Below are 16,934 nucleotides of genomic sequence, written 5' to 3' on the forward strand. Positions count from 1 at the left end.
AAATTGCGCAGCCTTGGTCTTACATAGATACATAGTGTAGTCTCGCCTCTAAGTATATAGTCTTCACTGTAGCCTGAGCTTTAGTATTTCGTCAGCGAACCATCGCGCTGAAAAGCTTTGTTAGGCTTGTGTGCGCGGGCGCAGTGTTTGAACAGAGCGGTTCACGCCTCGAATGCCTCGATTAATGATGCTGTGTCTCAACAATTCCTTTTATAACTTGTTTGCTGTGTTGAAGGAATTGTGAGAAAAGATAACTCTAAACACAAGGGCTGTAAAATTTGTTCTTATTTTTTTATAATCTCAATTCTTATGAAGTAAAAATTTTACATTCATATTTAACACGTTCAGTGCCATTAATTGGACAAACGGGTTTTCTGTTCGCAGGCAGTTTTTGCTACAAGCGTAGCGCGTAGCGATATGTGGTCGCGAATGTGTTCATTACTTAGCTCTAACATTTATATAGACAAAGCCACACAACAGCTCATTAGCAGGTAAGTAATTAAAACTCTAAGAACCTTCCCAGATTTTTCAAACAATTATACAACTGAAGGTATTTCATTAAAATTAAAGATTAAAGTTTCTATCTATCTATCTATCTAAAATAAGCTTAGAAATATTTCATACTGAAATTATAAAGCCTTTTATATTACCTACTCAACATGACGCTGTGTCTCGATTCCATATTGACAATAATGTTTATTTTAAATGTATGACATACGATTAAATAAATAAATTGACAATAATTTAACTAATTTACTTAACTTATCTAAAGTCGAGTTTAGTTTTGCAAGACAAATCGTGCAAGTTGCATTACATTGCGAGGCCGTAAGAAGTTTGTAGTGGTCAATCGAGAGCCGCAATGTAATGCAACTTGCACGATTTTTCTTGCAAGTCTAAACTCTGCTTTAAGGAATCCATAATAGTTAAACCAAATCATTTTTTTTTCAAAACCAAAAAGAAACATTATCTTTTAGATTGACCTATATCATAGTGATATTGAAAAACACAGACATACATCAAAACAATCACGACACAACACGGAGTATGACGCTTGGCTGCGCCCGCGTCGATCCGAGCGCAGCCTTCCGTGTAACGCGCTACGATGTGATGTATTAATAAGGTCCTGATACTGTGTTTATGCCGTGTATTTATTAATATTGTAGATGTGGTAACTGAATATAGAGAACAGCAATTAGTAATTAGGTACCACACCATAGCTAGAAATTAAAGCGAGTAAGTTTTCAAGAAATGCACCTCACTTAACATTCAGTTGTTCCCTATACCTACTACAAAATATAAGACCGTATTGCCTAACGAATAGGCGCTAGCGACCGCATTCACTGTCTCTTTCTACCCTTATCCCAAACCGTTTGACAGAACGAAGTAGCGAAAAAGATTGTGATTCCAAGTGTGTTAGACAATAAGATTATATGACCTCAGGTGTTAAAGAACATCGACTTCGTTTGTAACTTACATGCATCTGACCTTTTAATAATCAATTTCATTATGATTTCCTTGACAAAAGTATGTGATGTCAACATGACATTAGTAGCACAAAGGTTCCACCCTGGGTCATGATTAAATTAGTTCGACTGTGTTTAATAAATATCCGAACATGTTCTGTCACTGTTATTATAATATCAGTGGTATAAGATATGACAGAATAGCTAGGCTCTCTATGTTGTTGACACAAAATATTAATAATTACAAAGTGGAACCGCTACCACACAAAAGTAACCCTACTTGCGATAATTTCGGCCTCAACAATCCATAATAATATATAATTACGTGTAAACAATAATCTTCAGGCGGCTTCTTTGTAATACTTCTTTGCACCTCGCAAATTCAACGTCAAACGTCCCTATAACTAAAAGTTAGGGTACAAACTACTGTGTCCCTTATGCGATGGTGAAAGAAGGAGTAGTATAATGTCCTATTGTATCCGTGTAGCGTCGAGGTTGTTGGTGTGGAAATTTCGCTCGCCTGGCTGACTGTGCACTTGAGGATTCGCCACCTGCGATAATGCTCCTGTGTATTGTTTACCCTTTTTGCCCATTTTTTAAGACCTCAAAGGATAAGCCGCGGTGCTGGGACCAGTGAGATAGTCCAGTGTTTGGTGGGAATATGATTTTGGAGTCAGCGGGGTTCTAAGGACCTTTTTGAGTTTGTTTGATGTTTTTAATATTCATTTCATTTTATTTTATTACAAAGGAATAAGTAATTCAGCCTTAATATTTACTTTTATATACGGCACAGAAAATGTTCTTTGTTGAAAACGATTTGTTGTCATACTAGTCTAGTTTTATTTTCAGTTTAATGTGATAATTATTTGGAAAAAGTCGTAGAATTTTCATAGCGTTCTAATTGTTGCTTTAATGAGCTTTTCATTGGTTTATATATTGTTATGTTAAAAATGTTACAAAAACTATCTTCATATTTTTTACTCGTATGAGTCACATCACATTATAAATGATTATCACACTTCGTAAGATCTACTTAGAAGCGTTCAGAAGTTGTTAAGTACTTTATATTTTTTCTTAACAATGCCTAATGACAAAAAGGATTAGTTACACCTAATCTCGCTTAACTAAAGGCAATTACTACGAAGGGATTAACTAATAACCCTCAGAATTAGTAAATGAGAAGACTAGCTTTAACTAATTGTGCTTTGTGGTAGAATACTTTGTGTAACTACCTGTTAAACTTCATTCGGAGTCGGCAAGAATTGAGTTTCCGAGTTCATCAAAGATTACGAAGATTACTATTACATAATGTATAATGATAATGAAGAATGCGGCATCACTGAGGGTCTAACGTTACGTCACAAAAGGCCGACTTAGTAATTCTGTGAATTTGACACCTACGCGTGAAATAAAAAGTACGGAAAGAGAAAGGGGTACTTTTTAAAGAAGTGTTCATGGTTATCTTTTATTAAACTACTAAACTGAATTACATTACAGTATTTAATTTAACCTACCTATATGTAATAATATACTTAGCGGCACAAAATTTGGCCCACCCTTCATACAAAATTACCAATTCTGCATACATCTGAGGGCCAGATTTTTTGCCGCTCAGTATAAATAATAAAAGTATAGTCGCTCAGCTTGTCAAACCTTTTATGCAAAACTGTACCTAAACCCATACTTCCATACTAATATACTAATTACTAATATTACTAATTCTAATTACTATATTACTAATTACTAATTTCTTTACTAATAATATTATGAATGCGAAAGTGTGTTTGTATGTTTGTCCGTCTTTCACGGAGCGACGGATCGGCGTGATTTTTGGCATAGAGATAGTTTATGGGCCCGAGAGTGACTACTTTTTATCCCGGAAATGCACAGTTCCCGAGGGAACAGCGCGCGATAACCGAATACCACGCCGGGCGGAGCCGCGCGCAAAAGCTAGTAATAAATAAACCTGATCAGGAAAAGCTCACCTTGCTTGCTTCCCTAAAGCGACGAAAGACCACGCCCTACGGCCAGCTTTGGTTTTTTTTTGGAAATTTTGTAATTTGTTGAGCGTAGCTTTCTGTAGCATCAAGTGGAAAAATAGATCAAGATATCTATTGGATCGAAATAAATCGCTTTATAACCTACGAGTTAATTTCAAACATGTAAAAGAGAGAAATAATCACAATCATACACGTAACAATAAATAAATGTATAAAATATTCAAAATATTCAAAGACTTATTGAATGGCCATTATTGCAATGATGTCCGTGAAAAACTCACAACTTCTATTAAAATCTTTGTATTGCTACAAATCTGCAATTGAAATAATTTTCTTTTCTTTCACAAAAATAATCAGAGCTTCTAAATTTTTTTACTTAACTTGTATTTAAAATTACCTAAGCACAATTTTTCCCAATTTATGAATGGTATATTAAGGGATGTTATAATAAAAATCAGGTACCAGGAAAATATTTGGGTACTTTTCAAAACAAATCGTACCGACTTCGCTCCCTTTCAGTGGGCCCTTCGCCTCCGCGTTCTGAGACCGATTTCCGGTTCACCCTTATCTTAATAATCTTGTACGAGGTCGATCCGACCGTATAAGGACAGCGTTATCTTGTCGCATAAAGACGCAGCATTAAACCTCTTTTTGTTAACACGTGTAAATGTGGCGTTTTATCTGATGCCTCAAACGGCACCACTGGATGTTTTTTTTATTTTTGCGAAAGAAAACTTTTGTTTACTGCAAAGGTAAAAAATATATATATTTAGACACAAAATGAGAAATAAAAAACTTTGTCCTGAAACATTACAATCAAACAAAATTTAAGAGGGGAATGTACTATTAATACCTTAAGCACCTGGGCTAAAACTCGATCAAAGGCGTTTTCCCAGAGATAAGACCAAAGGTAAATCGATTTTTCATCCGCGAAAACACCTAGAAACCAAATTTCATCGAAATCGTTGGAGCCGTTTCCGAGATCCCCGAAATATCTTGTATTATAAAAGAATTGCTCGTTTAAAGGTATTATATAGATAGATAGATATAAAGTATCGCAAAGTGAATATTTGGAATCGTGGGCTGTTTTATCTGTTTGCTGCTTCATATTCTAACCTAAACAAATTGTAGATAAGTAGGTACTTTTACATAAACAATATATTGGTAGCTGAACAACCAGTACGAAGACAGACATTACTTTCTCTCTAGAAGCAAAAAAGCTAAGGAAGCTGCTCGGGTAAAAGTTCAATTGAACTAAACTACGTCTGTCCGTTTCACGTCGTTCTTGCATGGATTGATAGACAGACATACAAAGTTTCGCCGCGTCCGGTAGCTCGTCCATCACGCGGATACGTCTTCAATCAAACCGATTGACGTCATCGATAGCGTCACAAAGTCCCAAATCATTCAGTTTGATGCGAATGAATCTTTTGTTTTTTGAAATTCTTGGATCAAATATGTATTCTCATAGACTTTTTGTCGATCCTATTTGAAAGTATGTTGTATTGGGTTGATTTTTCGTGGGGTTGTACCCACTAACAATGGATGGACTGCGAATCCATATAATATAAGACTCCAAAAAAAAAACAATCTTTATTTAATTGCTTAATAGCGACAGCTTACCTTGGAGGAAGCCACCTGCAGAGCTTGCAGAATAAATAATAAATAAAATTAATCTTATTTAAATATTGAATCTTGTTAAAAAAAAACAAGAAAACATACTAACACTAAATTTAAAAGTAATTAAGTACATTTTTAAACTTAAATTCTGGAAGAAATAAAGGCTTTTTTTTTATTAATAGCGACATCTCTTTTCCGGGTGAGCGGTTAGTTCCAATGGAGTGCTGAAAGTTTCTCGATGAGGGCTATAGCATAGATGTCGCTAGAGTCGCTGCTTAAGTGACTAAATAAGAAACAAACAAGCTGAGATATGTGGTGCATAGGACAAAATGCTGAGGGCCGGGTTCGATTCCCAGCGCTGGTCTCTTTTTCTGGTTTTTCTGTGCATCTGTGTTTCAGTTTTTATTTTCGATATAGAAATTCTCTTTGGTGGAAATGAAAAATGTAAATTCTTACAGTTTTCGCCCGCGATTTTGCCCATACGTGTACGATCTATCTACAAAGTACAAAATTCGAACTAAGTACGTATCGTGCTGTTCCTCTCATGCTAATAGTATTTAATATGAGATTGAGAGGAAGTTTCTTTTCATAAATTTAAGATCTGTGCTCTTTTCGGTGGAGTAATCGCCACTCCTCACGGTCTAAAAAGAGACGAAAGAAGAAAGAAAGAAAAAAAAGCAGAAGAAGAGAGAGAGAGAGAGAGAGAGAGAGAGAGAGAGAGAGAGAGGAAGAGTTGTATCATAAACATGATACAAAATTCGAATTTTGGAATTTCCCGCTAGTAATCACAATTTTACCCTAGCTCCACACAATTTGCGAAGTTCTCGACGAAGTATATACCTACTCTACTCGGAAAAGTTGACCGAAGTACCGAGCGAGTTGGACGGCCTTTCCAAACCATCGTATTCGCCTAACCTCGTTCAATTTCACGAGCAGTGAGGAGTTAGGGTTACGGCTGTCATAATGCTGCAAGCTTTTGAACAGGATCTTACAGCAGGCAGCAAATGTGAGTGGTAGCTTGCAATGCTTTCTATTTTTACCCGACTGCCCGAAGGAGGGTTATGTTTTTCGAGCGTATGTATGTATGTATTTATGTGGGTATGTATGTCCATTTCTTTGGTCCTCGCTGCAGCCTAAAAGGCTAGACAGATTTTAACATATGAGGTATCATTGGATTCGTCAATATTTCAATATGGCGTCTGCGAAAAAAAATATGGCGGAGGAATAAAAAAAAATATTTTGTATAGTAACAATATGGGATTCAAATTAAAGCTAATAATTAGCCCATTCTAAATATATATATGGGTTATAATACTTTTAATCTACTATTTTCATAGAAATATCAAAAAAGTATAAAATAAAAAAGATTAAATTTAAAAAATCATAAAACCCAACTTCCTCAAAAACTAAAAGGAAGGAAATAAGTCTAGTGGTCTAGAACTCTGTCAAGAAGCTCATTTAAGGTTCAACAGTCGGGACCCATGACCAAGATTTTTTGAGCTGGTTACGATTTGAATGGGTCCCGACTGTTGAACCTTAAATGAGCTTCTTGACAGAGTTCTAGACCACTAGACTTATTTCCTTCCTTTTAGTTTTTAAGGCAGTCGGGTTTTTTGTTTTTTTTTCGTCCATATACGATGGACTAAGTATAAATGACATAACTTCAAAGCAAACATTTGCTTGTCTTTTTTGTAGTGTTTCTAAGTTGTGATGGCATGTAACAATACGTGAAATTATTACAACAGCAATTATACTCGACGGGGATTCACAAACTCGGGCGCGGGCTTTTTATATCCTCGGGTAGCACTAGTGACCGTGAGTTACTTTGTTGCTACATATCGAATGTCCGTCTCAAACAAGATGCAAGTGTTTCTCGTTACAAGACGTTTGAAACAGCTATGAAACTTAATGGAATTTTATTCAACCCGACATGACATACCTAAATTTGTAGTTTTTAAATTCCGTTACTTTTATTTAAATATATATAACCTAAAACTATGTAGGTAAATAAAATAAGGCAAACCAATGGACGATTTTTTACGGCATAAACTAGTAAGGAAGCTTATAAATTTTAGAAAGCTCTACATTTTTATCACCACGGAATACCGTAATTTATTGATGCAATCGACAATTTATATCTTTAGCATAAACAATGTACCATATACAGTGGGCGTCAATTTTTTCAAGCGTAGGCGTCGCGTAAAGCTGTGCACACACTTGTGACGCAAAAACGCCGGCAGCAATTAGCTAGTGTCTAGACAGCTTTATCTGCGATCTCCGAGCGTGACATGTGTTTGCGTAACGGAGGGTTTTTCAGATTTGACTTATTTGCATCGTGGTTTGATGAATTGTCTTAGTGAAAAGATTCTTTGATTGAATTCTGACTACTTGTGCTCGTTTTTACGTTTTTGTATACAGCAGTGGCGTGGCGTCAGATATTTTCGTGGTTAAACCGAAGCATTGATCGCTTAGGTACATCTTTCATAAATTATGTATGTCTTGTTGGTCTATTTTGTAAATATGATGACAATAGGGTTCTATGGACGCTGCGCAACTGGTATACAGTCTAAGATATCTACAGGTCTGACACAGTTTGCATGATCCGGCCGGCTACATTGAGTCATTATGATAGATGATAGAGTGAGTCGATCTCTGTTAGATCTTTCATCGATTGTGCTACTCACATTATACCTAATATTAATACAAAAATGCTTCCGTAACTTCCCTATGTAAATATTTAGGACAATGTTTTTGATCCTTCTTTTTTACTCTACTATTTTAACTGTAACAGAAGTTAAGAAGCTGCCTCTCATCATCAAACTTTTTGTAAACCACCAAAGATACTTCAAACACTACTTTCAAAAACAAGAAGCTTAAACCCGAAACAATTTAAAACAATAACCAAAACCCTTTTACGCTCTCGAAAGCACTCGAGCGGCGCCCGCGCACCGCAGGTAGCGAATTGTCAAGTGCCATAAGGGCTTGTACACACAACGAGTCACGAGTTGCTGTCGCGACAGTCGTTGCCAATATGTATCGAACTTTATGTCTGTTTGCTGTATACATATTTGGGTTGGTTTGTTTAGTTGTTAGGATTATTTAACGCTGACCACTAGTAAGTAATTTTGCTTTAGCCGAGTGTTAGTTTACTGTTTTATGTCTAGCTGTTCTAAATTTTTAAATTAGTGACAGGATTTTTATATAAATATCTGGCCAAATTAAAATTTTTTTGCAAATTGAGCATTAATAATTTTAAATAACTAAATTAAGAACTGTTTTGCTTGTCAGTTACACAGGTGACCATATAAGGCTGGTGCTATCCTTGATCAACACATTGGCATTGCTATACAACGAGGAAACGTAGCCAGCCTTATGAGCACTCTGCCTAATAAAAGCGATCTGGGTGATATTTGTAAATATGCATTTTTTGAGGCTCAATAGGTTAGTTTTAGTTTTATTTTTGTTTTCTTGTAAAACAATACCTGTTTATTAATTTGTGTAAGTGTAGTTACAAAGCTTTCATTTACCTTGCCTTGTTGGTTGTTGTTGTGTGGCGTGGCTTTTTATTTACTGTACTTACAGTCAACAAGTTCGGTCAGCAAAAAAAGCTTGTATTAATTTTTTTTTTTTACAAAAAGTTCATCATCATTGTCCCAGCCTATAACGTCCCAATGCTTGGCAACAGCCTCCTCTCAGAATGCGGGCCCAGCGCGGATTGGGAACAGAAAGTTATTCATGTAGAAATATGATTTCCGCTCAACAGTATTTGTGTTTTGTTTCAGATGGTGCTAACGTCAATGCACAAATACCGCCCTCGGGTGGTGGTGGTGCGGGCCCGGGACGCGGCCGCCCTGGCGTGGGGCGCGCCGCACGCGGCCTTCTCCTTCCCTGAGACAGAATTCATCGCTGTAACCGCCTACCAGGTTAGCACAACACTTCCACGCATGGGCTAGACGACTAAAAACTGTTTAGTCCGTCAGTTAGATAATTCAAAGTCAAAGTCAAAATATCTTTATTCAATTTAGGCTATAACAAGCACTTATGAATGTCAAAAAAAATCCACCACCGGTTCGGAAAAACCTCTGCTGAGAAGAATCCGGCAAGAAACTCAACGAGATATATATTTTTTTTTAAAACAGATTTACAATATTATTAAATGATATGTATACATCACAAGTATTTAACACAGCTTTATTTTTAACACAGTAGGTTCGCTATTTGAAGGGATCGCTAATGCGGATCGGAATTATTTCCAAATATCCCTGTCCATGATATAAACATTAACTTTATAATACGCCTTTGATATTAATGTCTTCTTGACAATAGATCTGAAATTTGTATCCGTTTCATTTATAATATTTTTTGGAATTTTATTATAAAAACGTATGCAATTTCCCAGAAAAGACTTTTTGGTTTTAGCCAGTCTGTAAGATGGAACTTTAAGCTTCCCTGTGTTTCTAGTAGCCTTTGGCTTATCGACGTTAGTGGGAAAATCACATATGTTCTTCCTAACATACATGATTATTTTAAAAACATAAAGCGACGGCAGGGTTAGGATATCTGTTTCCTTAAAAAAAAGATCTTAAAGATTCACGCGTCTTCAAATTATAAATTGCTCTAATTGCTCTCTTTTGTAAGATAAAAATTGACTCAATGTCTGCAGCAGATCCCCATAAAATAAGGCCGTACATTGAAAAATATTGTACACGTATTTTTTCTTTTGTTTGAAAAACAAAAAGTGACGAGGATAGAGTGTTTAGAAGTTTTGAGTGGAGTCACCATTATTATGGTACGATTTTTACCTAATAGTGACGTCACAAGCCCCCATTCCGAAAGTTTGATGATGCCTTTGTCGATTGCGCAGTAGCTCCTTTGATTATTAAAAGGTTCAGTTTATTTGACTGAACAGTCAGAAAGTCGGAACAATGATCGATTTACGACCCTACTGCCAAGGATATAAAAGGACATAGCAGATAGCTTGGAGCTGTGACAACTCGATTCCTGTAGGATTGGTTCCGCACTTCACTACTGGTATTCAACCGACAAACTCTGTTAAGAATGTAGATCTAAATGTCTCGATTGCGTTGTGTGGTTAAGAAGAGAGGTTAGAAATTAAATACGTAGTCCGAAACGTAGCTAATATTATTATGTACTTCTGCATCCAACTTGTCTTGCATCTCCAAGTAAAGACATGGCAAGATATTTCTGTCTCACGTAGCCTGTAGTCATGTTGCTCCTGAAACTGTGCCAAGTTAATATTCTAGACTCTGTGACTTCAAAAAATCCTTTATAACATTATCCCATATATAATTAATTGTACACGGATACACGGGTTATATTAATTTCGCGGCTATACATGCCTGTATGTAGGCTAACTATGATCAATTTCAATCAGAACTCGGGAATTCCTAGTGATATCATCACATTAGGCTTCCTCGAAAACGAATTCAAATTCCTGGAACAAGCGATGATTCGCACTTATGACCATTTTTTTTTCGGCCGAAGGCGCCAATGCTTTTACTGTGGTGCCAGAAAAAAAAACACAGATAAAAACACGGTGCCGATTGCGACTCGAGTGGTCATTGTATACTTAAGAAAACAAAAGACAGTTAATTTACTTTTCAACTGTTTCACTTTGTCAGGCCGTTTTGTGTTAAAGTTAAATTATGCGCATCTCTAGCATGGAAACTGTTATTTCTATGAATTTTTACTTGAGATGACATACCGGTCTTTTGTATAATACTTGCTTGAAATGTTTTGGTTACTTATAATATTTAGTCCTGGCAGTCTAATTATAAGTAACTTTTGCTTTTAAGGAATGGATTATTTATGACAAGACCTTTAAGGGCCCGGTGCGTTTAAAGTTTATACAATATTGATATTAAAATGACTGCTGACAATCCAACGTAAACAAGAAATATTAACATAACATTAACTTAATACGCGTGTGCGGTTATTTTTAATCCGATTTATTCGATACTTCAATTATAAACGTACTTGGCTTGTTTACCTACATACGCCGTTACAGGAGCCCCCCGTTGTTTGTTGCGAGTACAATGGCGGACGCTCTTGCATAATCCCCGGACTGCAGTATAATTAGGTCGCGGCATCTTTGCTCCCGCGGCGCCTTTGATGCTGACTGCAGCGAGGCGCGAACGTCCATTTACATCGGCGACTTTGTGGGATTATCCCAGTAACGGTACCGGACAATGCCAACGGCGTATCATTGCGCATTAACCGCGGCCAGACGGACGCCCGCCGGCTAAAGCATTGTTGCGAATTACCAACGAATTAGAAACTGTCTTTTGTAGTAGCCGACGCCGAGCGTAACTAGGTGGCACACCGCTTCTATCATCAGTATTGAACAAGCACATGCCCAAAAAAAGATACGGTGCGGTAATCTGTTGGCCGCCCTGGACCCTTGTTAGGTTAATGTTTAAACAGTGCATAGCCACCTAATTATACATATAAAAAACTGGCGACAGTCGCCAATATGTGTTACGGTCACGCAAAAAGTGAAAACGCAGGGGTTGTGTGACGTCACGGACGACAGGGCGGGCCGGGGGCGGCGCCGCCAATCGCCCAGCTCGAGAAGCACACTTTAGCGGTACTGCTCCATGCTTTTAGCACTCTTTTTTATCCCGACGGGTGTTCCCTTATCGCAGTCGGCGCCAGCTTATCAAGCCCGGTAAACATCATTTACAAGTGACTTTCGCATACCATGATGACTGTTTGCGGTCAGGATTTAGCCGATAACTGGGTGCGTTAAAAAGGCTCGGTCGCTGAAGGGTTGGCCAGGTCGGCTCAAGCATAAGCGTTTGAGTCATATTAGAAAATAGGGATTTGTAAAGTCTTTCATAAATAATCGAGTCACTGCATTAAAACAAAATGATGTACGTAGGTATTAGGTACTTACCTACCTAAGTTCATTACTGGACATTTCTATGTTTCACTATACACGAAAAATAAATTTACCTATTGTTTTCAGTTTATTCTAAATTAAAATTTCGGGAACTCCGATCGGAATTTGGTAAATCCCAGAATTTCAACTCAACTGCCACTAAACTAAGCAGCCTCTGTAGCAAGTAGCAATTATCTCTTTCAAACATGCTTACTGATTGGAACGGGCTACGTACTTGCTCTAGTCGCGAAAAGCCTAGCGCTAGCGAGTTAGGCTTCCTAGAGTGTCTTCTGTGACAGTTACTTACACCACTGGCGGTAGGCCGGGTTTTACCGAGTATCGGATTTGTTACGTAGTAATATTGTGTAGTTTGTACCCAGAGTATAGCTTCCGAGTATCAAATTTCGCACTAGCTGTGGTTGGTCGGCGCCGGCGCCGCGCATGAGCCCCACTAATTGGCCTGTCGCCACGCCACATGTGACAATTATCCCTTACAAGCTATTAGGGATGTATGCGGAAACGGATGTTTAAATTGCATTCTCGAACGAGATAAGAAGTTTCCGTGCCTTAAAACTGTAGCCGTTGGAACCTAAGTCGAACTTTGATGGGGAACAATCCTGTGTAAAGCCAGGAACACACGTACCTACGGATATACATATATGATAGAAGTAACTTGAGAATGGTTTAGGTTATTAAATTAAATCTGCCAATTTGACATCACCACTCAATGAGGGTTTCTGTCTGTCTAAACTATCTGGTCTGGCCTGAGTGAACTATGACGTCACTCAATGAGGGCTAAATAAATAAAAGACAGGTGAAATATCGCTAGATGGCGTTAGTATCGTGAGGTTTTTTTGACGTTACGGTCTTGCGTTCAATTGGCCCATTTACTTATTAGCCAATTGCAAGCAAGACCGTTACGTCAAATAATACAACCTTGTTTGGCTGACTGTACTTGCATTGTCATCTAAACTGCATATTCGTACCAAATTTCAAGTCGGTCTTATTAACCATTGAAGAGTTCCCTCTGCGAAGATGATCCTGGCAGGACTACCAAGATGTCACTACCTGATTTGTATTGTCACCAAATTTACATACTTATGTAAATTTGCTCCGATTGACTTTAAATTTGGCATACTTATGCCAAATTTAAAGTCAATCGGAGCGCTGGAAGTGAGTCAAATTTAGCTTCCAAGATTTGACCCAAATAAATGAATAGGGCAAGCTAAAGAAAAGCTTGTAAAAACCTCACGATACTAACGCCATCTAGCGATATTTCGCCTGTCTTTTAGCTCGTATTGAATAGGTGACTGTTGATTTCAAAGTAATTAATACTAACCAACTATGTTTCGCAACTAACGTTTGGCAATCTGATTTATTTCGCAACTGTTTCTACTTATTTCTGTTTCTGAAACTGTAAATATTTCCGGACTTTATAAAACTAACCTCTAAAGAGTTCTACACGATGGCCCTGATATAAATCCTGAAGTATTTACAGTTTTAGAGTTTGCGATAAGAATCAGGTTGCCAAACGTTAGTGCGAAACGAACGGATACGGCCACCGTGGATGCAAGTGGCGAGTTCTAAGGGGAGGAGGCCTTTGTTTCAACAGTAGATGTAACGTCTTCAGGCTGATGATCGTGTCGATTAGGTAACGTGTAACTACTCATGATCAAACCGTTTACATTGCATTTAATTGTTTACTTCTGTCAAGTTAACTGTTTGTTTCAATCTTGCGCAAATAATAAAATACAAGAGTTAATCCAACAAGATTTCAGTGAAACATGAGATTACATTAAGTAATATTATAAGTATGAATACCCGCTATTTGTAAATTGTGTCTCGTGAATTGCGTGTAAATATCTTAAGAAAGATTCTAATTGACTTTGGAATTAAAAGTACCTATAGGTCGTTGAGGTTAACGAGGCAGAGGATATTAGAGTTCGATAGATGCTAATTATGACACAGTTTAATCCGAGTTTAAAGTAACTTTCTCTATTTGCCAGCATTTAGCGTCGTGATAATTGTATTGGGTTGATATTTAACATGGCATTATTAAAAGATAAATACAAACAGAAGCTATTTTACTATACACTTTGTAACAGCTTAATGTTCTTGTTTCTGGCTTAAGTCAATTTGTGATTGATTTACGAAATAAATTTAACCTAACCTTATCTAATGCCTACCTTATTAACGCATTCACTGCCACCTGACTTGACTTGACTGAACACAGGTGCCACCGACGCACATGTGCGTTAAAAATGTATGAATAATTATGATAGCGGCACTGGGGGGGAAGTTCCAAAAACGCATATATGCGTTGGTTGCAGTGAATGCGTTAACTTACCAAATACCAAACTACTACTACTAATTTTATAAAGTTTACTTCCTGAGTACCTAGATCGAATATAATATAAGATTATAATTATAATGACCGGCTATTTGCCCAGGTGAGCCGTCTTGAACACTTTGATGATTGCCACAGAGTTATTATCTGTTAGTAATGTTGATAATGTGCGCCGAAGCTTAAACCGTCGTATCCCATTAGTCCGTGCCTTAAGCTATAACCAAGGATATTACATGTCTATAACATTTTTTTTTATTAAATGTTATTATAATTCGCGAGCCACACCCCACCCCACCCCTGTGTCAATGATCTACAATATTTTTAGTACTATGCGTTTACTTGCATAAGTAATAATATTATGTGTCGCAAAGACAGCAGTCGTACAGGGTTATTAGCGAAGAAGCATGAGATATTCCATATACATACAATACAATACAAATATATACTATATAATGTAAAGTGTAGATCATTGATTTTGTTTAACCTACATGAATCCTACATGAATGTAGGAAAACAAAGCTTTTCGAATTAGGTTTTTAAGTTAGTTAGTCTTCAATTTGAATTTTCTGTGGCTTGTTACTAATTTTTATCTCCTTGTCCACAGAACGACCGCATCACGAAGTTAAAGATCGATAACAACCCCTTCGCAAAAGGATTCCGCGCGTGCGGGCAGTCAAAATGTAAACGAAAGAACGTTGACACCGACACCAACACTGAATCGACGGAGTCTTCTGAGCCCAAGCGACCCTGCTCGGACGCAGCTTCATCATGTTCTGAAGAGGGTAGTTTACGCTCTTCCTCGCCACGATCACCGCCGCTTGTGGACTCGCCGACTCCGATCGTCGTACCACCTGGGAACGTCACGCCACCCCCATTCTGCCCCCCTGAGCTTCCCTACTTAAGCCACTTACATATGCCGTTGCCGTTAGGCCTTTGGCCCGGGCCTATGGCCGGATTTGGCTGGGCACCAGCTCTGCCCCCTCCCCCGCCGGCCGTGCCTTCCCCGCCGGGGCCGGCCCCGGCGCCATGCCGCCGACTGAAAAGTTTCACCATAAGCGCGCTCCTAGGTGAAGGTTGATTTGAGTTTGCTCGTAATCATTTAAACGAATTGTGTTAAGGATGGACTTGAAATGCCGTTTTAACATCGGCAAGTTTTATTCAATTACATCAATCGGAAGCCCCAATGACAATTGTATGAAGTATAAAGTTGTATAAAATTAAGTTGCAATTTGAAATAGTACCTATATCTAAAAGCCTTTTAAGTATAAAGGTATCCACATTGTTTCTTTAAGGTGACGATCACTTTCAGTGTGATAATAGTCAATGAGGTAGTCGCAGCTCACCAAAATGAGCCCTTCTTTGTCTTGAATCTGATTTGTACTTTTCGAGTAGCTAGCGTGCGTCCCTACCTACATACATTTTACTGTACATAATCCTAAACTGTTCTAAAAACAAAGAAATTAGAATAAACCAAATTGTGATTTATTCTCTGAATTTCATTAAATTCTTTCTTTTTCTTATATTAAGTACTATTTCTTTCTCAATTCGAATTTCGCATTTCAAAGTATGCTATAGACTTAAAGTAAGGCTGCAAGCTTGACGGGCATTATTCGCAATAGATACTTAAAAATGTAAATATTGTTGATATTTTTATAAAATGTGAGTTCAGAATTACCTCGTAGGATACTTGAGATATATTTTATTGTGATAACAGTGCCTTGTAAAAATAATTTTAATAAATAATTATTTATAGTTAATAGGGATCTGCGTCGATTAGTAATATTATTAGAGCATTGTATTAATGTAACTTAAATAAATATCTTCCTATCTTTAATGCTGATTCCACCAACAGTTAAAAATATGCAACAATTAATTCACAATCAATTGATTTGACAACTTAAAAAATCGTATTAAATATTTTTGGTGAAATCGGCACTTGAGCTGCGATCACAGAAGAGATCAAATAGGTACCTACTAAAGTTTTCCTTTAAACTGTACGTAAATACAATAATGCTTAACTGTAAAGTGCACATCGTTTGAATTGACGATTGAAGCTAGGTAGAAATATAATTAGACAGACACTAAACCGACTGAAAGGTCAAAATGAAATTGTCGTATAAAAATATGTTGTTACAGAAAATATGAGAACTTAAATTTAATACGCATATAAATTGTACTTGAGTTAAAATTGTGCGTTAAATAACTTGTACATAATTAAGAGATTCTATTATAGAGGTAAACGTTCTACTTATATTTTTATAGGTTTCCTATTATAAATATAATTTTACAATTTAAGTAACGTTTTGTTTTATTTTAATTACTGGAATACCGTCCTATTCGGATATCTTTTTGTTAGATACCTACTTAGTTAATTAACTAACTGAAAACCTCAGACACCCTAAAATTTTCATTTTATTTTAAGTAACTTGATTGAATTTATTTTTGAATATCTTCATTATTTTAAAAGATATTGGTGTGTTTTGCTAAGTCAGTAAATCTACTTAATTTCTAACTCTACACTCATGATTTAGATTAGATTAGATTTTTTAGAAAAATATGGCTCTGTCCATTGGAGGACAATTTTGCCAGTGTCTAGTAGGTTT

At 37.0% G+C, this 16,934-nt stretch overlaps 1 protein-coding gene across 1 annotated transcript in view; it reads left to right on the forward strand.

The window, feature by feature from the left end:
* Positions 1-16,566, forward strand: part of LOC141427965 (T-box transcription factor TBX6-like) — a 48,837-nt gene extending 32,271 nt beyond the window's left edge. The window contains exons 4-5 of the mRNA XM_074087582.1: positions 8,866-9,006; positions 14,936-16,566. Coding sequence (XP_073943683.1) covers positions 8,866-9,006; positions 14,936-15,409 — 615 coding nt within the window. The 3' untranslated portion in view covers positions 15,410-16,566. The remainder of the gene's footprint in view (positions 1-8,865; positions 9,007-14,935) is intronic.
* The last annotated feature ends 368 nt before the right edge of the window (positions 16,567-16,934 follow it).

Source organism: Choristoneura fumiferana, chromosome 5 (assembly GCF_025370935.1).
Source record: "Choristoneura fumiferana chromosome 5, NRCan_CFum_1, whole genome shotgun sequence".
NCBI lineage: Eukaryota > Metazoa > Arthropoda > Insecta > Lepidoptera > Tortricidae > Choristoneura > Choristoneura fumiferana.